The sequence below is a fragment of the Astatotilapia calliptera genome, chromosome 18 (genome assembly GCF_964374335.1).
Source record: "Astatotilapia calliptera chromosome 18, fAstCal68.1, whole genome shotgun sequence".
Classification (NCBI taxonomy): Eukaryota; Metazoa; Chordata; class Actinopteri; order Cichliformes; family Cichlidae; genus Astatotilapia; species Astatotilapia calliptera.
In genome coordinates this window covers 5,188,876-5,211,847 of record NC_137439.1, presented here as the reverse complement: position 1 = coordinate 5,211,847, position 22,972 = coordinate 5,188,876, and the positions used below count along the sequence as shown (strand labels likewise).

General features: G+C 40.8%; 1 protein-coding gene across 1 annotated transcript; it reads right to left on the bottom strand.

The window, feature by feature from the left end:
- Positions 1-5,380: 5,380 nt before the first annotated feature.
- LOC113010321 (tripartite motif-containing protein 16-like) lies at positions 5,381-22,532 on the bottom strand. The gene is made up of 5 exons (XM_080292672.1): positions 19,060-22,532; positions 16,603-18,029; positions 11,190-11,335; positions 9,646-9,924; positions 5,381-9,159 (listed from the first exon to the last, which is right to left on the bottom strand). Exon 1 carries the CDS (start codon positions 22,481-22,483, stop codon positions 20,813-20,815), a length of 1,671 nt encoding a protein of 556 aa, XP_080148798.1. The 5' UTR covers positions 22,484-22,532; the 3' UTR covers positions 5,381-9,159; positions 9,646-9,924; positions 11,190-11,335; positions 16,603-18,029; positions 19,060-20,812.
- Between the last annotated feature and the right edge of the window lie 440 nt (positions 22,533-22,972).

Sequence of the window (22,972 nt, the reverse complement as noted above, 5' to 3'; positions counted from 1 at the left end):
TAAGACTGATAGAATCACAGAAAGATTTAAAATCATCTGAAACAGTTTTGAGCCAATCCCAGTTAAAGTCACCAGCTAGAACAAGCTCCCCATAATTTAGTCTGGACAGCAAAAGGTTTAAAGAACGCAGAGCTTCTGTGGAGGCAGAAGGGGGTCGATAGCAACAAGCAACTGTTATGCAAAGACCCTTTGCAACATTCACATTCAGAGCCAAAAATTCCAATTGTTTGCAAATTGATTCTGATAGAACTATTGTAGCATCAAATTTTGACTTAACATAAGCAGCAACACCACCACCTTTCTTAAACCTATCGGTGCGATAGATATTGTAGCCAGCCATGCTAACATGTTCATCAGATATATATTTAGTAGGGGTGCAACGATACACAAAATTCACGGTTCGGTTCGGTTCGATACTTTGGTGTCACGGTTCGATATTTTTTCGATACAAAACAATGTTCATGCCTTTTTAATTTGTCATTTATTAAAATTATAAATATATATTTTAACTCAAAAGTACAGTTTTTAAATTTAACCCTAACCCTTGTGCGCGTTTTTTATTTTGACAGCGAATGCGCACCTGCGGACCACTTATGTGCACCCCTGGTTATTTAGCTCGTCATATTGCAGCCACAGAAATTCTTTTGTCCATGAAACCATAAAGCTGCACTTTCTTTTTGCCTTATAGTCTCATTTGTCATAACTTCTCTGTTTTGTGGTAAGCTTTTCTTTGGCTGTCACTTCTTCACCCCGACCTGTCTTATTTGGCTCAGCAGAACTAAAATATATATACTGCTACTTTTACACACGGACTCACATAAGCTCAGCGATTCTCTGCGCGATCAACCTCTCACATGTTTAAGCTTGCTGCGGGAGATTTCACTTGTCATGTTTGCATAGTAAGCTAACGATTAATAAGACGATGTCAGAGGAATTGGTGCACAAATTATCATCACTCACAGATCAGTGCTGTCATTGCAAAGTGAAAGCAAAAAAACAAGCGCAAATTCAAACGCGATTTCAATATGTCACATATTGACAGTGGCTCACCGATGCCAATGACATAATTACCCAGCTACATTTCTGAAAGAATGCAAAAGCATTGACATATATTTTTCCTACAATAGCCCGACGGGCAGGGCAGAGGTAGATTTTGGTAGCCCGACTGGAAAAATCGCTAGCTCCAGGACGTCAGGCTAGCGATTTTGCAAGCCCTGTATCTGATTGAGGAATCACTCATCTTTGGAAAAGAGAGTTTATTACAGAGAAATGTCTCTTTCCAAAATAAAAGCTATACTATCCGCTTCTTCTGGGCTATATTCTCAGCAGCATATTAAACATATAAGGAGAATCACGTGCTAACAGCTGTCTAAATGACTCGGCTAAAGTTAGTAGCATGCTTGTTGTTTTTGTCTTTGCACTAGGATGATGTCGGCGTAAATGTGCAGTCATATTCGTTGTGTTCCCACTAGTGCTTTCAGGTTAATCTCGTTGAAATGACCTTAACGCCACAACATGGCAAATCTCCGTTAACGAGCTACCGCCAATCGCTCCGTGCATGGGGCTAGACGGCCAACACGTTAACGAGCTAACTGCGCTAACACACTAGTTCACACCCATGTAATTAAGCATTGCATGGCACATCCAACATACTGTTTTACTTTAGTCCATGACTCGCTTACCTTCAGGGTCATACGTCACATGAAAACCAAAATAATTCCAAACGCCAGATCTGAATGAGGGTGGGGGAGGTCCATCTTGCAAGGAGAGCTTATCTTCTGTCTCGCTAGCTTGCCCTGCGCTCTTCCTCCTGACTATGCTGTCTGTGTTGAGCGCTCAGTGGATCTGCGCTCGACAGTGCAGCCTAGGCGGAGTAGTCAAAGGCAGATTCACTGAGCGCTCAACACAGACAGCATCGTCAGAAGGAAAGTTGATAAAATAAATTACAAATGTTGTATTGTTCGATACATATGCGTACCGAACCGAAAGCACTGTATCGAACGGTTCAATATCGATACGAATATCGTTGCACCCCTAATATTTAGACAACCAAGTTTCAGAAATGAGGACAATATCTGCATCTGTTGATTGAACCCAGATCTTGATCATATCCATCTTGGGTAACAAACTGCGCACATTAAGATGAACTATCTTCAGCCCAGGTGAGGATTTAAATTCAGATGGTGTCTGGCTACATTGCAGCTCAGGGCCTGGGTTAGGTTGCACATTACCAGATAAGAGCAGTAGTAAGACGATCAGAAGTCTCTGCTTTGTACTTATTGATTTTGACGTGTGAAATGTTGACACAAAGCAGGATTTTTCGTAACTAATTTTGTAATTGTACAAAGCAAGAAGGTTTTGAAGATGAGGTAAATCTTTCTGTAGTTCAAAATGATTAATGTCCTGTTCCAAATACATTGGAAATTGTACAGGATGTATAGCAGCAGTGACACATGTAGATCTGGGAACCATGTCTCGCAGAATGGGGTCACTGTTAAATGTTCTCATCTTAGAAAAATTGAGAGTCCAAAAGTCCCCCACGGCCAATAAGCAAAGTAAAGTTATTAAAAAAGCCATTATCCAAAACACAATGATTGTTGATGCTGAATTAAATAGGCTGCACAAACCTAGGATGGCAAGTAAGGCTCCAGCCAAAAGTTCGGGTCCTGGTGGCTTGCTAGCAGAGGGCTTCTGCTAGCACATTCACCAATGTGGTGTAGAAGGCTTCAATCAACAGCACAGCGCCCGATGTATTGCAGATAAGCTTTTCGAGCAGCACAGGCCTTGGTGTGGTGCTGATGTCTTGCACTAGCAACACAGATGCAGTTTGTTCAGCCGGCAGCAAAGGCCCTGGTGTGCTGCAGACGGCCCCAGCCAGCAGCACAGGCCCTGGGGTGTTGCAGATGGCCCCAGCCAGCAGTACAGGCCCTGGTGAGGCTCAGTTGGTTTATGCTAGCAGCACAGGCCCTGATGTGGTGCCTATGGGTCCAGCCGGCAGTGCAGGCCCTGGTGTGGTGCCTATGGGTCCAGCCGGCAGTGCAGGCCCTGGTGTGGTGCCTATGGGTCCAGCCGGCAGTGCAGGCCCTGGTGAGGCTCAGTTGGTTTATGCTAGCAGAACAGGCCCTGGTGTGGTGCCTATGGGTCCAGCTAGGCCCTGGTGCGGTGCAGATGGCCTCAGCCAGCAGCACAGGTCCTGGGATGGTGCCGATGGATCCAGCTGGCAGCACAGGCCCCGGTGCAGTGAGATGGCCTCAGAAAACAGCACAGGCCCTGGTTGAGGCTCAGTTGGTTTATGCTAGCAGCACAGGCCCTGGTGTGGTGCAGACAACCTCTGGTAGTAGCAGAGGTCCCCCCCAAAAAAGACCACTTTCCAAGAATTTACAGAATAGTTTAAAATACTCTTTGTGTCTGTATCCAGGTTGGATGAGCGCCGAGTATTTGTATATGTGTGCATGAGGGTGGGAATGCATGTTTAGGTCTGTGTGCGCCTATTCGTCTGTGTCTATATGTCAGCTCGGGTCTTACACTCCACCCCCTTGGAACATCTCAGGCCCTCCAAGGTATGGAGGCTTATTTCCCCTCACCACACTCCCTGCTGGTGGCTGATGCCCTCAGACATCGGTGCGTTCTTGGTGTCCAGGGCTGGGCGCTCAGGTTTGTACCAGCTTACTCCCCGGTACGGCTGCTTGGTGGGGCCTGGTGCCTGTGGCTCGGTCGGGCCCCTTGCGGGGGCTCGATTCACTCTGGCACAGCTGACTGCCGGCAGAGCCCGCGTGTACGTCACTGCAGCCCCCTCTGGCTTCTGCTCTGTGGCTGTTGGGTGACCCCTCATCTGGGGTTCTCCTCAGCTCTTCCCAGGAAGGTGGCACGGTTGCCCCTCCGGTGGTCCTCTTTGGGCGCTCGCACTCTGGGGGCCTCTGGATGTCTGGGGCCTGGATCTCCTCCATGCCTGCTTCATGCCCTGGGGGACGGGGCTATGGCTCCCCACACCTTCTAGCAGATCGTTACATGGAGAAGCCTTTTGAATAGACGAGCACTCATCCACACAGGTGTTCACACACACAAGCTACACCTTTCTTGGCTGCTACCTCAAACCACATTGTGCGATGTCAATCTTGCGTGCTGCACAATCACATTCAGTATTTAATATTTACTGTTATTTACACTTAGCTAGATTATTGCAATGGTGTTGTGTTATTATGTTGCTCTCTTTTTTGCTTGTTTTCTCTTATTTTCTTCTCTCAACAGGTGACCTGGGAGATATTTTTTAAGTGCCCTTTCTCACTGTCCCTCTTCCCCTTTTCTTCCTTCCTTCCTTCCTTCCTTCCTTCCTTCCTATCCCCCAGTCATGTCTGTCCTATCTGTAACAACTGAAAATAAATTAAAATAAATAAATAATAACAAAGGTTGATCAAATGGACCAATATGGCAAGGCCGTGATGGTCCATTTGGTAAATTAAGTTAGTTGGGCATCTTTTTTGGCCTTCAGACAATAATTCTGATGGCTAAAAAACGAAACGGGACAACAACAAGAAAAGAAAGAAAGAAAAAAGTAATAAAAATGTATCTAAAACATATTTTAAGATGAATCTTTTTATGACTGAGTAAAAAAAAATGCTAAAATTCGAGTGCAGTGTTGAGTAAAATGGTTTTATTAAAATTTAATTGACCCTTTGAAATTATTTGTTGGAAGTCTTAAATCCCACTGAACAGGGGAAGAGAAAGAGACAGAGACACAAAGATAGCAACACAGAGGTAAATAAACATGGAGACAAGACACTGAGAATAAGACAGAAGGGGAAATGCCCAAAGTCTCATATCTCTGACAAGTTAAGTCACTTTTATTCATAAAAAAACCCAGAACTTAAATATAATTATAAACCACACATAAACATAATCATAGAACAATTAAAAGTATAACATACCAAAAACACATCAAATGGAGAGTGAAGCAAATATTATTAATAACAACAAATGCACATATTAATAATATAAACCAAAATCCTTCAATAAAAAGGCTACAAACAGAAACAACAATTTGAAACAGCAATAAGAAAACAGTGAAAGTGACTACAGATATAGACCTTCCTAGGGAGGCCTGAAGTGCAAACATACCCTCTACACTCCCTTCATAAAACAGGGGACCATGATTACCACCATAGTTGGCCGGTCTGAAGGCACTGACCTCAACTTCCATACAATGTTTGAGCAGGACAACCAGGACAGACCCTCAACATACAGAGCCTTAAGTGACCGCAGGCAAATCTCATCCACCCCACCACCACAGTGATGGGCAAGTCTCCCTGCCCACTGTACAAAATGTGCTTCACAGACGTTGTTTCATGTTGTAAAGATTGTGCCTTAAAAAAATAGCCACAAGAAGTTTTAAAGAAATCTTTATTTCACTTTTAAGACACATAACCAACACCAACATACGAATCAACAGGATGAGCACATGCTGAAATTCAGTCTTCATGAAAATCAAGATTAAATCACAAAATGTTTGGTCTCATGTGTGTTTCTTTCCAGCTTTGACTCTGTGGAGTAAAACCTCTCCACTAAACAAAAAAATAAAACATCTCAGCAACTTTTTTGTCACCTCCACAGCTCAACACGATACAAATATCACATCAAATGAATGTAAATACGTGTTTCATCTTCATTACAGGTTTTAATGGAATATGCAACAAACAGAATTAGGGCTGTGACATATCATATGATCTGCAATAATACTGGTATAAATGTTTACAAAAAAGTGTGTTTAGAGGAACATCATGTGTTTGCATTCACCCCAATGAGTCAACCCCAGTCATGTCTCACAGCCAGAGCCATATGTCGGGCTCCAGTCACAGTTTGGTAGCTGAATGTTCGCAAAATATGCAAGAAAACTTTTCCCACTGAAAGTGAAAAAAGCAAACCTGTTACAACACTTTAAGCAAAAACACACTTGAGTACAACCGGGCTGTGAAGGCACGTGAGCAGGAGATACTAGCAGCAGTGATGTGCGACCCAAAGGTAAACAAATGATTCAACCATGCATCACTGGAGCACTCGCGAGTTACATTTCATATAACAGCAAGAGCAGTCAGTGGATGGAAATTACTGATGTGCTACACGGTGGAAAAGCAGGAGGTTAAAAAGCTCGACCCAAGATGAAACAAACCAGGTAGAATTTCTTTTCCTTATATGCAGAGGTGGAAAGAGTACTAAAATATTTTACTCAAGTAAAAGTACTATTACTTTGCTGAAATTTTACTCAAGTACAAGTAAAATTACCTGTCTAAAAATGTACTCAAGTAAAAGTAAAAAGTAGCTCATTTAAAATGTACTCAGAGTAAAAGTTACATAGTTACTTTTCTGTCAGCAGGAGGACAGCCGCTTCTGAGTAGTGCAAAAAAGGACAGTGGGATATAAATCTCAAAGTAGTTCTTTTTTAGTGAAAAGAAAAACTTTACAAATTAAAGTGCAGTGGCAGTTAAACTGCAAGTCTATACATGAAAATGGATAATGGTCACCAAAGCAATCAACCAAACCAAACCGTCAGGTATCACAGTGTTTTCAATACAAAACCATATCATTCTTTCACATGAGAATGTGTTCTAAACTGTCAAATAAGAGAACAAGTACTGAACTGAACGGCAGCTGCTTTAAAAATGTTTTTGAATTTTTTAAACTTGGCCCTGCCCTACTGTACCTCTAGATTAAAGTTCCTTTGTATCCATCCTAGAGTGTTACTCTCTGAACTTCCTGTTAATTTTGAGGAGCAGTTGATTTTCAGAGTTAGTAGAGTTCATCCTTGCTCACTTTGCAGTGAACAGTAGTCCAGCACAGCTAAAGAGACGCTCGAAGGCAGCTGAGGCAGGCAGGCCAGTGTTAAGTTTGAGAGAAAGTTTTTTGATGTCCCTAATAAGACATCAATGCATTACATAGCTACCGCTGGTAAATTATACCAATATACCTCGTGGGGTTTTTTTTATTGGACAGTAACAGGCTAGTTAACGGGAGGTTGCAAGTGCTAATTAACAAGTAACAGAAGTCAGCTGTCTTTGACTAATCTAAGGTAAGTGAGCGCTCTGTTATTCTTTTGCCTGCAGTGTGAACATATGTGGGTTAAGTAAGAAAGTAGCCGCTTCTGTCTTTAATTTAACTCTTTTTTTTAAATAAATTCTTATTATTAACAAACAGGAAAAACGTAGGTAAACACATTTTCTTTTGGCAATTTACCAACCCAGTAAAAAAAATGTAAGTTGCGTGGACAACAACGTGCCCGATTACAGCAAGTTGCTAGTACCAACCAACGTTATCTGTGTTCTTCACAGATGTCTTAACTTAATGTGATTAATTTGAACACAGCCTTTTTGCTACCATAACGGTACGAGTTGTATTTAACTTACCTCCACATGCTTGCGCAGGTTTGATGTGGAATTTTTAAAAGCTGCTAACTCGGTCTCTCTGGGCAAACACAGCTTACACTGCATAATAAAGCTGTTGCCTTTCTTGCACTTGAAGCCGAAATGGTCCCTTAAATACGGCCAGGGGTTCACATCCGTTTCTTCGAGTTCAGGGTCAGCAGAATTCGACGGGGCTTCTTTTTTCACTGGATCCATAACACCGATGTCAGACTCCATCTTTAACGTGACCTTAGCGCCAATTTGTTCTACTACCCATCATTCCCTGCAGTATTTCCGAAGTGCAATGGTTTTTTTAATTTACTCAGTAACGGGTGTGATTGAAAACGTAGCGAACTACAATACTTTTTAAAAAATATACTTAAGTAAAAGTAAAATTACAGACTTGAAAAATGACTTTAAAAAGTACAAATACACAAAAAAACTACTCAATTACAGTAACGCAAGTAAATGTAATTCGTTACTTTCCACCTCTGCTTATATGACAGAATTGTGCAGGCTCCGCATTACAAGGTTATTTTGGATATTAAGCTAGAGTGTAAGCACTTGTAATACACTTTTCTTAAAACTTCCAGGAAAAACACCCCTGAGGATACTTATGTGCTCATATTTCATGTATGCCGTGTCACTAACATTGCACTATAATGTTGTTCATAGAGTATTTAAAGGTAGAATGGGAGGCAGAGCCTTCAGCTTTTAAGATTAGACTTAAAACTTTCCTTGTTGCAGATGGGGGTCCCTCCCTGAGCCTGGTTCTGCTGGAGGTTTCTTCCTGTTAAAAAGGAGTTTTTCCTTCCCACTGTCGCCAAAACGCTTGCTAATAGGGGGTCATATGACTGTTTGGGTTTTCTCTGTTTTCATTGTATTATTGTTGGGTCTTTACCTTACAATATCAAGCACCTTGAGGTGGCCACATTTTCACACTTTGAATTAGCTAAGCTGTCATCAGTGACAGCAGCTCACTGGAAGAGAAAGATGGAAAATCCATCATTTACTTACACATATAAATGCTGCTGCCTGCCGAGCTGATAAAATGTACATTATTTTTTTTAAATGTAAGTTTCTTGAAATATTATTTTGAGGCTATATCTCCCACCCCTACATACAATAAACAATACAGAGTTTTTTAAGGAAGGAGGTCATCTGATCTGCTCTGATCTGGCTTCTCAGTGGACTGCTTCATCTGACAGTTCTCCCACTTTTAACTAGTGTGAATCCTCATGTGTCTTTGTAACTGTATCCTCTGAATGAAGCTTTTCACCTGTGTGGATTCTCATGTGAGTTTTCAAGTTTATCATCAGGCTGAATCTTTTTCCGCAGGTGCTGCAAGAATGTGGCTTCTCACCTGTGTGAACCCTCATATGTCTCGTTAGTTTGGATCTGTACTCAAAGGTTTTTCCACAAATCTCACATTTCACAAACTTTTTACTTGTGTCAGTTTTACGCTGACTCTCTGACACAGGAAAGTTGTCTTGCTGATCTCTGCTCTCTGGTTCAGGAGAGCTGGAAGAAAGGAGATGTTCACTGTCCAGCTCTGGCTCACTTTCCTCATAAGTAGGAGCCACCATGAAGATAATAATGCCTTCAGTCTCCTGCTTCACTACAAGCTGATCTACGTCCTGACTGGTGCAAGGTTCCTCCTCTTCCTCTTTTATCTGTGGAAGCTCCGGATCCTCCTGGTCGAGGCTGAAGTTTCTCTCCTGGTCCCCAAAAACCAGTTCCTCCTCACATTCATGCTGTTGTGGGAAAGCTGAGGTGACAAATGGACAAAATTACTTGTCTTAGATAAATATAGAAGTATAACAAGAATGACTACTCGGCAGTGGTGTCTACAGCTGTCCATTTCCAACTCTACAACAGAGTTTAATCAAAATATCATCAGAAATATCATCATATCATTTACCCAGACCTGGAAACTGTTAAAATAAGATTTCATGCACTCACTTCTAACACGTTAGTAAATTTCTATGCACCAATCACAGTTTGTCCACCAATTACTGTTGGAAAGATGTTTATGTAAATGATAAGACAAACATCAGACAGAAGGGGAAATTTAAAAGTAGGATTAAAATATGGGGATAAAAAGCAGCGAAGCTCTCAGAAAACCTCGACTAACAATCAGCTGAGTTTATTTAAACACTGGCCTTGAAGAACTCTGATGTGTTTCCAAAATATCTTTATTGAATGAATTAAAGTCATATTAATTTTTAGGTAAGACCATTACGGTTTTACATACCCCTGCTGTGTAAGTTCATTTCAGGTTTCCAGATGTTATCCAGCTGTCTGAGCTGCTCTTCTTCAGTCCAGATGAGGCCTTCATCCTCCTGTTTGAGTACAATCTTTTCTACGTCATCGCTGATGCAGAGTTCCTCCTCTTCCTCTTTGATCTGTGGAGGATCTGGGCCCTCCTGGTCCAGACTGGAGTTCCTCTCCTGGTTGGAGACCTGCTGGTCATACAGGCCCTCCTCTTCCTCACACTTCATGTTAGGGGGAGATCTTGAGGAACAAAGGGTCACTGAGGAAAAAGGTTAATAATGTGATGACAGGAAAACACATCTGAGCAAATATAGTCCACTCTGAGCATGTCCTCATATGTGAGTGAAATTTAAACTGTACAAATGTGAAAAATGAAAGTGTAAGTTACTCTCGAGCTCTGATACTCTTATTAGGAAAGTTCAGAGTACAAATCATTCAGGTAGCTGCTGCCAGCTTCACGCTGCAAGTAAATGTTTGTCATTGTTGTAGATTAAACTGAAAATCTCACAGTGCCATAGCAGATAAGTACCAGTCAGGTTTCACAGCCAGTCATTGCACAGAATCAACCCAACTAAAGTCATCAGTGATCTGAAGATTATTAGGGACTCAGAGTTTCAGTCTTAGTTCTATTTGATCTCATTGCTGCCTTTGATACTGTTGATCATGACATTTTAAATCAAAGGTTTCATCATTTAGTTGGTTTAACTGGACAGTTCTCAATTGGCTCTCGACCTTTGACCCAGTTAAACCTCTCAGGTCATCAGGTTCAGATCTGTTAACTGTTCCCAAAATCAGATGTAAGTGTGCTAAGAGTGTGTTCAGTTACTGTGCTCCTGTTCTTTGGAGCATGCAGCCATAGTTTGCCTGCTGTGGCTGCATTCAAAACTAACAACTATGTTTCCATGCTTTGTGAATAACACTGACATCTGTGAGATTTGAGCTGATTTAGTTCGAGTTAAGACTGTTTATTAGAACATTACAAAGTTATTTTAAAAACTTCATCATTTTCTTGAACCCAAATATAATTCAGTTGAAAAATATACATTTTAAAATGAGGTGAGGATGGTGGGGGAGGCACGATGGTCTTGTAGGGTTAGACCCTGATTAAGGGGTATTTTTGAAAGTAAAGCCCATCTCTCAAAGTCCCTGCCGGCCTGCCTCCACCTCGGGAAGCCTGTGGGTGCAGACGGAGGTGAGGAGCACCACAGGCGGCAGAGGACTGTCTGTAGCCCCGGAGTGAGGGTCAGAGAGCCGAAGCAGACAGCGAACTGTGGCACAGTGCAGAAAACCGAAGCTTTCCCTCCCTGCCTCCTTTATCTTAATCTTCTAAATAAATCTTCTATAAAGGCACTTTCTCTCGGTCTCAAGGTTTGTTTAATGCTAAAAGTTTACCGTAAAAAAGAGACGCACTTGTGTGATTAGCCGCTCCCTGATTTCAGTATGTTAGCCTACAAGCTGAGCTCTGATCAGGTCCTACATGAGTTGTATTCTTGTGTTAGTCCACTGAGACCATCGCAGTTTTACCTGTTATGCGTAACTTTATCTCGGGTTTCCGGCTGATATCCAGCAGTCTCTGCTGAAGGTTGATCTCATACTGGACGATCAGACGTTCTGTTAACCTCAGAGCAGATTTCTTCTGCAGCAGTCAGCCGGTCTCTCCACTATTGCTTCTAAACGAACAATAAAAAAAATGTAATTATAGAAAAACACTTCTGAGAAGATAAAGTTTTAGTTAAAGTCTGTAATGAGGGCATGTTGCTCACATTTGCAGGTGAAATTAAAAGTGTGTAAAAATGAAGTTATTTGTGCACTCTGATGCAAATGAGAACTTGAGTTCTGACATTTTTCAGCAACATTAAGAGTAAAAAAAACCTTTCAAACAAAAAAGAACTCACTTATTACTGACTGACTGATGATCTATTTTGGAGTTGATCTCGAAACTGATCTACATCTTGATATTTTTCAAAATAATCTTCACTATTGGGGGTGGCTGTAGCTCAGGCGGTAGAGCAGATCATCTACTGATCGGTTCGATTCCCGGCTTCACCTAGTCTGCATTTCAAATATCCTTGGGCAAGATACTAACTCCAAGTTGCCTCAAGTTGCTCTTTGATCTGTGGAATGTGTGTCTGAATGTTGGTAGAAAGCACTAAGAAAAATGTGCTTGTGCGAATGGGAGTGAGTGGGTGAATGCACAAGTTTTGTAAAGCGCTTTGAGTGCTCAAGATTGAGTAGAAAAGCGCTATATAAGAACCAGTCCATTTAAAACTCCCTGTCATGTTTTCACGAATACACATTAAATAGATCTGACTTTTTTTAAAATTTTATTCTTTATTACTTTTCCATCAACCAAAAAAACCCAAAAAACTGAGTATATAATAATGATTTATGTACATCGTAAATGATTAATGTTAGGAGGACACAGAGATATATTATATATACTCTCCCATGAAAATCATTCATATATTATTTCAGAAAAATATATGCAACCCAAAATAACCCCCCAACAACAAAAGAAAAAAAAAAAGACCCTGAAGCAAAGGTTTACAGATAGTGCTCCAGAGAGAAAAAAAATCAAGCAAGTATAACATTCCAGGGTTTCGGGCTGAAGTTTAATCCAAGGATATCATGTTAGTTAGAGAGGCATCCAGATTAGTGGTTGCCATGATAAGCTGCGTCCTCTTCCGTTTCCAATCCATTTAATTTCACGTCCCTTCTCCTGTCCTTCTATTTAGCAGACCAGCAATCGCAGGTTCCCCAGGTTTTCTTTAGCAGCTGTGACGTTACTTCTCCATACAGGTTAAATAGATAGAATCATTTCTGTACATTATCGATCATTTCCTCACCTTCCAAAAATAACAAAAAATTTCCCCACATTTTTTTGAAGGAAGCATGTTTACCCTTTATCATAGACGTAAGTTTCTCCAGAGCAAGGGTTTTTGACAGTGTCGATAACCAAATTCTCACGTGTGGTCTACTAGTGGATCTCCATGATTTGGCTATACTGTATTTCGCCTGTAGCAGGCAGAAGGTTGTGGTTTTTTGGTTAGCTTTGCTCAGCTGGATTTCAGCGGGGAAAATTCCTAGGATGCATAATTTAGGACATGGATCCAATTTGACACTTGTAATATGTGCAATTATTTCTAAAACTTCCTTCCAAAACTTTTGAATTTCTGAGCATTCCCATAGGCAGTGCATCAGTGTGCCCTTTTCCCCACATTTAACACATATGTCCGGAGTTTTGGGGTCAAATTTATTTAATAATGTTGGGGTAATATATGTTCTCATTAACCATTTGTACTGGATTAGTTTAAATTGAGTGTTTATAGATTGTGTTTGAGCTTTCAAGCAAGCTTTTTGCCATTCCTCTGTAGTTATACTACACTCTAAGTCTTGACACCATGCGCGTCTTTCTTTTTCTGAGGATATTTGAGAGCCGTCTCTAAGGTTATTGTAGAAGCGAGAAATTAAACCCTTCTTCAGCTGTTGGTTTATTGCTATATCCTCTAATGAGTTTAGGGTGGGCGGTGTTAGAGATTGAGTTTTTGAAATGAAGCTTCTGATTTGAAGAAATTTAAAGAAATGTTTGGTTGGAATGTCAAATTTCTGAGTCAAGCCATTGAAACATATTAAGGTGTCCTTGTCAAATAGATCTGCAACTTTGCACAGGCCTCTGTCGGCCCATATTTTAAAGCCCAAATCTTTCCAACCGGGTTTAAAGGCCTTATTGCCCCAGATAGGTGAGAATTGGGATAGTGCTGGCATTTCATTTTTAAACTCGAGTGCCTCGAACCGCACACGAATAGTATTTTTAACAAAGAGGTTTGATGTATCTTTCATCAGATCTTTATATTTTGCAGAGTACAGATAAGTGCTGAGTGGTAAGGGGGTAGTACTTGACCTTTCTAAATTTACCCAGGGTAGGGTAGTTGTTGAGAACCAGCATGAGGCCGCAGAGAGTTGGGCAGCCCAGTAGTACCATTTGAGGTTTGGAACACAGAGACCTCCTCTGTCATACGGAAGATATAGTAGCGAAAGACGCAGTCTAGCTCGTCTGTTATTCCAAATGAATTTACTGAATATTGTTTTTGTCTTTGTGAAGAAGTCATCTGGAGGGTTGAGAGGAATGACTCGGAAGAGATATAGAAATTTTGGAAGGATGTTCATTTTGAGAATATTTACACGTCCAATCATCGAGATTGGTAGCATAGACCATCTATTGATTAAGCCAACAACAGAGTTGATAGTAGGAGAATAATTTGCGTTAATTTTTGGAGTGATTTTTATACCTAGATAAGTGAGACTGTCTCTGGCAATTTGAAACGTTGTTTGAATAGGTGGTTTAGTTCTTTCAGAATGATTAAAAAAGAGGATGGCCGATTTGGATTCATTAATTTTATAACCGGAGATATTGCCAAAGAAGTTAATTGTTTTAAGTAGCTGAGGAATTGAACTCTTTAATTTAGACAGCATTAAAATAATATCATCTGCAAATAATCCAATTTTAGACTCAATATTATTTGTTCTAATGCCAGAGATGTTTTGGTTGTTCCTTATCGCAATAGCCAGTGGTTCTATTGCTAGGACGAAAAGAAGAGGTGAGAGGGGACAGCCTTGACGTGTACCTCTACCTAGATAGAATGGTCTAGATATAATATTGTTGGTTCTAACTGAGGCTATAGGTTTATTATATAATATTTTAACCCAGGTCATGAAGTAATTGCCAAAGCCGAATTGAGATAGTACCTTATAGAGATAATTATGTTCGACCCTATCGAAAGCTTTTTCTGCGTCTAAGGAAAGCAGAGCCATGTCTAGTTGTTCTGAGTTTGTGTAAAGTACATTCAGTACTCTGCGAATCCCATGCTGCGTTTGTCGGCCTTTTACAAACCCATTTTGGTCATTATCAACAAGAAGATGAAGGTACCGTTCAAGTCTGTTTGCCAGTACTTTGCTTATTATCTTGGCATCAGAGTTTATTAGTGAAATTGGTCTATAAGATTCACATTTTGTAGGCGGTTTCCCAGGCTTAGGGAATACCGTTATAAGTGCATTTCGCAAGGAGGGGGGAAGCTCTTTTGAATCATAGCTTTCCACCAGCATGTCATACAGAGGGAATATTAATTTATCTTTAAATATTTTGAAAAGGTCTAGTGGAATTCCATCTGGGCCGGGAGTTTTTCCCATTTTTAATTTATCGATTGCATTGGAGAGTTCATTCATCGATAACTGAGAGTCTAATTCGCATCGGGCTTCTTCAGAAAGTAAAGAGGTACTTATTGAGTCAAAGAAGGATTCTAGTGATTCTCGAGTCGTATCTCCTGTTGAAGTATATAGTTGTGAATAGTAGTGTTCAAAGAGTTCACTTATTCTATGAGGATCTGTGATATTTTCGTCTGCAGTTCTAATTTCATTTATTGTTTGTTCGTTCAGTAGCGTTTTTATACGCCATGCCAAAAGTTTTCCTGCCTTTTCCCCTTGGTCATAGTAGGTCTGTCTCAGTCTAAATAGTCCGGCTGAGGCTTTCTCAGTAGTTAATTTATCGTATTTTGCTCTTAATCTTAAAAGTTTTTGTTGGTTTTCTTTAGAGTCATTCAGGTTTATCTCAAGTTCCACTTCTTTTATTTGACCTTCGAGGTCCAACATCTCAGTATAGTTTTTATTTGCTTTGTTTTTGGTGTAGCCTATCATCTGTCCACGAATAAAGACCTTAAAAGCTTCCCATCTTACTGAGGCTGTAGTTTCGGATTTGTTGAAGTAGAAATAGTCATCAATATTTTTGCCTACATATTCCAAATATTTTGATTGTGCAGCCAGTGTGGTCTTAAACGCCAAATAGGGTTACGTCTAAAAGCTGCTGTGACTGAGAAGTTAAGCGTGGTTATTGAGTGGTCAGATATAAGCACACTTTTATATGAGCAGCTGTTAATTCTGGAGATAAGAAAGTTTGAGATAAGAAAATAATCTATGCGACTGCGGCTATTATGACTGGCTGAGTAGCAAGAATATTCTCTCCCTGTTGGATTTTTTAATCTCCATATATCTTTAAGATTCAATTCAAACATAAAGTGTTGTATGACTTGTCTAGATTTTGGATGGGAAGAGTCTAAGCCTGATGATCTATCAAGCCTGGGCTCTAGGGTACAATTAAAGTCCCCCCCAACAATTATCTCACCGTGAAGGTCTGTAATAGAGAGAAATAGATTATTATAAAAGTTGGAGTCGTCAATATTGGGGCCATATACATTAACTAATATTAAATCTTGATTCAGCACGGAGCATTGTAGAATAATGAATCTCCCTGCGGGGTCCAATATGGTTTTTTTTAATACACATGGGTACTGATTTATGAATGAGTGTTGCCACTCCTCTAGCATGTGTTGAGAAGTGGCTAAAGAAAACCTGACCTGGCCATCTCCTCCTTATCCGGTCAGTTTCATTCACGAGTAAGTGTGTTTCTTGAATGAAGACTGTCTTTGGGTGATATTGTTTTATTCTATCCATTACTCTTTTCAGTTTAATATATTTTCTAAGGCCTCTTACATTCCAGGAAATTAGATCAATATTTGAATAACTACTCATACAGTTTGTACCTTTAGTAATCTGGGTTTGACTACATCTCGTCTCTCCTGTCGAGACTCACAAGTTGTTATTTCAAGAGCACTGCACTTTAAAAACAATCTCTTATAAACCAGAAAACAAAAGAAAAAAAAAAAACAACCCAGAGATCTTCCATCGGTGTAGATCTCAAAACCTTCCCCCCCAAAGTCATAGCGGATTGGTTATGCATCAGATCCGTGTGAAGGAGCTGATAGAGCGTCCTCATGATTGAAGTTACAAACTTAGGTCCGACCGTATTAACTAAAGAAGTGGCCATACAAATGTAACTGAATGAAAAGATTTAGACATAGCATACCTAAGGCCATCTATATCATACCTGTACACCAGCAGCCGTTATATGTCCGGTTTGGAGTTGTTCATCAGAGTTGCATATATTTGATGTAGCGTTTCTGAGTGGGCGTGAAGTTTATCCCTCGTTTTGTTGCCGGACTTTTCGCATGAAATCTTCCACCTCCGCTGGTGTGTGGAAGAGGAGCCTGTTGTCATGGTGGAGAATCCTCATTTTTGCTGGAAAGATCAGTCCGAAGTTTATATGCATTTCACGGAGTTGTTGTTTTACCTGGTTGTATTGTTTCCGTTGTTTCTGGACTTCCGTTGACAGATCAGGAAAAAACATAATGTGATGTCCGTTGTGCGTTATTTTTCCCTTCAGACGTGCCGCTCTCATCACCCTCATCTTGTCTTGATAATTCAAAAATTACATGATGATCACATGGGGTGGGCCATTTGGAGTATTTCGCCCTTGTAGTCTGTGTGCTCGTTCAATGATAGGTGGGGATGGGAGCGCGTCTCGTCCCAAAACATCAATTAAGAAAGTTTGCAAGAATATTGTAATTTCTCCTTGTTCAGTATTCTCAGTCAATCCGACGAGTCTCAGATTAGATCTCCGGCTTCTATTTTCGAGGTCGTCCACCTTTAACTGTAGTTCCTGAATTTTCTTATGAAGGGAAGTCTCTTTACTTACGAGGGAAGAGACGTCGTCTTCAACTTTACTGATGCGAGTTTCTGCGGAGGTGAGCCTCTCCGAAAACACTCCAATCGCCTCTTTTATTTCTTGGTTTGATATTTTAACTTCTTGCAGTTGAGCAGTGAAATGTACTTTCAACGACTGAATTGCGGCCAAAACACTCGCCTCGGTCTGTTGAGCACTAGCACTAGCGCCTTCCATTTTCTCGGTTTCAGGTTCGTTGTTAGGGCCATCGTCTGATCCATCCTTTCCGGCTGTTTTAGGCTTGGACCTATGTTTGGTCGGCATCTTGGTTGTTTAGATCAGAACAGAAGCTTAAGTCGGTGAGGCAGCCGCTAAAAGATTGGATTTTAACCGCTGTTGGGCGTAGGCAAAGGACGTTGAGGTCGGAGCTCGAAGTCTCACTGCCACTCAGGTGGACGCCATAACCAGTCTCCCTTAAATAGATCTAACTGATACAAACTGTAGGTTTAATATTAATGTTAACACTTCAGAAAAGCGATTACAGTTTTACCGCTGGTCTGTAAATCTTTCTCAGGTTTCCAGATGTTATGCAGCTGTCTGAGCCGCTCTTCCCCGCTCCAGACGACGATGCCTTCATCCTCGTGTTTCACTACAAGCTGTTCTCCCTCTTGACTGATGCAGAGTTCCTCCTGTTCCTCTTTGATCTGTGGGGGATCTGTGTCCTCCTGGTCCAGATTGAAGTTCCTCTCCTGCTTCCAGACCTGCTGGCCAGCCAGATCTTCCTCCTCCTTACACTTCATGTTGATGTGGGACTTGAGGAACAAAGTAAAAAGAAAAAGATTAGACAGGTAAAGGTGCAGCCTCAGTCAGCAGGGCTGTACACTGTGAGCATGTTGCTCACATATGTGAGAGAGGTTTGTACAAATGTTTCAGAAGCACCATGTGACTCCCTCTCTTTGTTGGAAAGTCTTATTAATTCACTTTATAACTATTACTTTGAAGATAAATTTCTACCATCACAAAAATATTATGACCTCTTTAAAAACAAACAACGGCAACTACATGACTTAAATTCCATGTTTAGATGAAGGTAATGGTCAATGCCTTTTGACAGGGGAAAAACCTCCACACAGAAGAATCTTACTTGGCTGAATCATAAATTATTCACCATGATTAAAACTGCAGATGAGCAATAATCTGCATTTTATTTTAGCCAAAGAGGAATGTTTCTGTTTGTCTGTGATCTGACTTTTTCTGCTGGGTCCAAATTTCATTTTATCCTGTGTAAGTTTGTTTCTCTTCCTGTTAACTAGCAAAGTCAAAATCACCTTGATTCATTTAACTTTAATTCAATTATAAATGTAATCATTTTATTGAACAATTAATTTCATTTCAATGAAAAACAATTACTTAAAAGAAAGAGATTAAGTTGGAGAGAGACATGTGGCCATCTTTTAGTGAGTTAGACCCTGATTAAGGGCTATTTTTAAAAGTAAAGCCCATCTCTCAAAGTCCCTGCCGGCCTGCCTCCACCTCGGGAAGTCTGTGGGTGCAGACGGAGGTGAGGAGCACCACAGGCGGCAGAGAACTGTCTGTAGCCCCGGAGTGAGGCGTCGTGAACCGAAGCAGACAGCGAACTGTGGCACAGTGCAGAAAACCGAAGCTTTCCCTCCCTGTTTGGTTTTGATGTGTCTCATGAAAGTCTATTGTTAAAAGTTTACCTTTAAAAAAAACGGACGCACTTGTTTGATTAGCTGCTCTCTGATTTTAGCCTGTTAGCTTACAGACTGAGCTCAGATCGTTCCTGTGTTAGTTCATTGAGAACATCACAGTTTTACATACCTGCTGCGTGACTTCATCTCGGGTCTCCGGCTGATATACAGCAGTCTGAGCCAGTGGCGGATCTCATCATCCTGGACGACTGTTTTTAATGTTTTTAACCACGGAGATTTCTTCTGCATCATCAGTCTCTCATTGTTAAACTCTCCCAGAAACTGAAGACAGTTGTGCCATTTCCGCGCTTCTTCTTCTTCTATTGAGTAGACGGCAGACTACACATGTCCAAGGGTAATACTGTCCTCCTCAGGCCATTGGCATCAAGTCAAAGCCTTAAAGTCTGGTACTTTGCGCATGGTCATTTTTTACGAACAGCAGAATCACAAGACAAAGCGTGCCAATGTTTATACTTTTCACTGTGACTGCCAAATAGATGAAAAAGTAGATGTTAAAAAACAACTTATAGTTTTGTCATTGGGCTGGTAGAAAGCTATGAGTTTCTGTCCCTTTGTCTGACCTTAGAGACTTATTTTAAAAGGAAACATTACAATCCTTTAAAGCAAGTATTTTCACCTCTGTTCCCCCCTCTGTACTTAGCTTTTTTGTTGTCATGTCAGTAATTGTCCAGTTGATGGCTCCCTTGGATCACAAGCCTGTCTCATGAGTCCAAGTGAATATATTCTTAATAAACAGCTTTGAAGAATTTGTGACCAACTTTGTTTAATTCGGAACATCATCATCATGAGTCAAACTCACTCTTGGATCTACAAAATATTTAACAAAAACAAACATCACTGAATCATAAGGTATTTGCTCCAACTCTTAGTCCAGAAACACATGAGTGAACTAGATCAGCTGCTCCTCCAGTTCAGCTGTGGATTTATATCATTATTTATATTTGTAAAGTGGATATGCAGTTTTTCAGTACTAATATAAGCATTTTATATCATTGCTTTATTGACAGATGTTTGGTGTTCAAGGTCAGGCATCAGTTTGAAAAAAACAAACAAACACACTGAGTTGAACTTGAACTTCCTACTGACAAAAACTAAAATTGGTGCAAAAATAACCAGAAACATATAAGAAGCATCCTGGAGGTGCTGCAGACAAGATAGGACCAATAACATGTCAACAGGAAATCCTTTTTACTAATTTGTTTATTTCTTTTTAGATTTTTACTCTCCATTTTAAGCCATGATGTTTGCTGATACTGTGTTCCTACTGTTTGTTCTCATTAATAGTTCTGTTTTTAACATTCTGTGCTGAAGCTGGAGGAAATGTTTCTACAGTGTCAGATGATACAGCTCCAAACTAAATAAGTGACTAACTAACGATGCTTTAATACACTTTACTATAAATTATGATATAGTGCACTTTCTTAAAATTTCTTATTGCTCTGTAATTAATTGTTTTCTTTATAAATGTACAAATGAGAATAAAATCTGTGTGATAAAGGAAGGTCTGTAGACTTCTCTGTTAAGATCAGTGAAGAGAAACAACAACATACAAATACCTAAGAAAAATATTCAGTAAACATTTAGAAGATAGAGAAGTTTATGTTGTCATGTGGAGAAATTTTTCAAATAAAAATATCCATAAGCATTGATAGTCTCCATGGCTGAACAGACACAGGAAAGAGCTCCACCTATAAAACGTAAAAACATCAAGACAACATGTTGAAGATGTCGAGGTACTGCCCATAATGTTTGACTGACATCTGATTTATGTGCAGCACATAAATACCACAATAATGATGGAGAGAAACTAAAAGGGAACTAAAATACAGATTTAAACTTACAACAATATGAAAGACTTCAGTCTATTTCACTTTAATCAACTCAGCAGTGGTTCCATACCAGTAAACCAACAGTCCAGCATAGAGCGGCTGAGTGAATGTGGTCTGGACTCTGTGGAGGAGAGTCATGGTTTCAGAGACGCTGTAGAAGGACAAAATACCTGCTCTGTGATCCAGGTACACTCCTACTCTGGAGGAACGAGGACCTGAGACAGGAGTTTGGATGTTGTTGTACCAAAATGTAAAACTGTTGTTGTAACAATTTAATGACCAAGATTTGTCATTCCATCCAAATCCACATTCATTACCCTCTCCTTTTCTGCTGATATTCTTGTATGCGACTGCTACATAAACTTCCCCTCTCCACTCCACCTCCCAGTAACAACGTTCAGTCAGACTCTCTCGACTCAGGACCTGAGACACTTCAGTGAATCTGTCTGGATGATCAGAATAAGACTGTTGTTGATTCATTACTGTTACTTTTCTGTTCCCCTCTGATAATAACAGCTCTTTGTATGCTGTGTTTGGATCCAGTGTGATTTCACATGAATATTTTAAGAATCCAGCTCTGGTCTTTGGCTCTGGTTGTGACAGTGAAACATCCACTTCAGTGACTGTCAGTGAGATGTTTGTCCATTCCTCTCTCAGAATGTCCTGTAGTTTATCTCTGACCTCTGACACAGCTGCTGTCACATCCTCAAAGTAGCTCAGAGGACGGATATTGATGCTGGATGAGTCTGTAGACTCACTGAGTGCTGACAGTGAGGGGTAGTTGTGTAGAAACTGGATGTGATCCTCTGTGTGTGAGAGCTGCTTCAGCTCAGCATCTTTCCTCTTCAGCTCAGTGATCTCCTGCTCCAGCTTCTCCTGAAGCTCTTTGACTCGACTCACTTCAGTTTCCTGCTGGGATCTGATCTGCTGCTTCACATCAGAGCTTCTTTTCTGGATGAGATGGATCAGCTCAGTGAAGATCTTCTCACTGTGCTCCACTGTTTGATCAGCAGACTGATTGATGGCCTCCACCTCCTGTTGAAGCAGCTTCACATCTTTCTCTCTGTCCTGGATTCTCTGCTGGATGTTTTGTCGACTCACCTCCAGCTCTCTCTGCCTCTCAGTCCTTTCTGCTGCAGCTGAGACTGTGTCGTGGCCTTTATGTTCATCCACAGAGCAGAGATAACAGATACTCTGCTGATCAGTACGGCAGAACATCTTCATCACCTCATCATGACGAGAGCAGATGTTCTCCTGGAGCTTCTTGGAGGGCTCCACCAGCTTGTGTTTCTTTAATGGAGCCACATCATAATGAGGCTGAAGGTGTTTCTCACAGTAAGATGCCAGACAGACTAAACAGGACTTGAAGGCTTTCATTTTTCTTCCAGTGCAGACATCACAGGCCACATCTTCAGGTCCAGCATAGCAGTGATCAGCAGGAGCAGCTTGGAGTCCAGTCTTCTTCAGCTGCTCCACTAAAACTGCTAAAATGGTGTTTTTCACCAGGACAGGCCTCGCTGTGAAAGTCTGTCTGCACTGAGGGCAGCTGTAGGTTTTCTTCTTTTCCTCTTCATCCCAGAAGCTTTCAATACACTTCATGCAGTAGCTGTGTCCACAGGGAAGAGTCACCGGATTCTTCAGTAGATCCAAACAGATCGAACAAGAGAAGGTTTCTCGGTCCAGCTGAACTCCTTTCTGCGCCATTTCTCCTCTTAGTGTCAGTGACTGTGTAAGTTTCACTTCCTTAATATAGAAACTGGTCTGACCTGATCTGAACAACAAGTGTTGCTGCTGTGAATGGGGCCTGCCAGCTCTAACACACGTTGGTTACACCCATCTTCATAATGTAGATCTAAAGGGGAGGGAACACAGAAAGATATGGACAGACAGGAGGTGCTTAGCTAGAGAGCAGGAAGAAGAGGAAGGGTTTTCATGCTGCGATTCATTCCAGAAAGCAGGAAGAGGCTCTGTGTTTAATTGTTTTTTGTTCAAACCTTTAACTAAATAATATAAATGTCAATAACTGGATGCCTCTCTATTCTTTTTGTTAATCTGCTAAATGAATAGTTTGTTTCTTTTAACAATTCAAATAGCAGAAATGAACAGCTGACAGCTTGTCAGACTCAGACTGTAAACCATAGAGACAGTTTATATATACATTTAGTCAGGGCAGTGCAGAGATGTTTAAAGGGG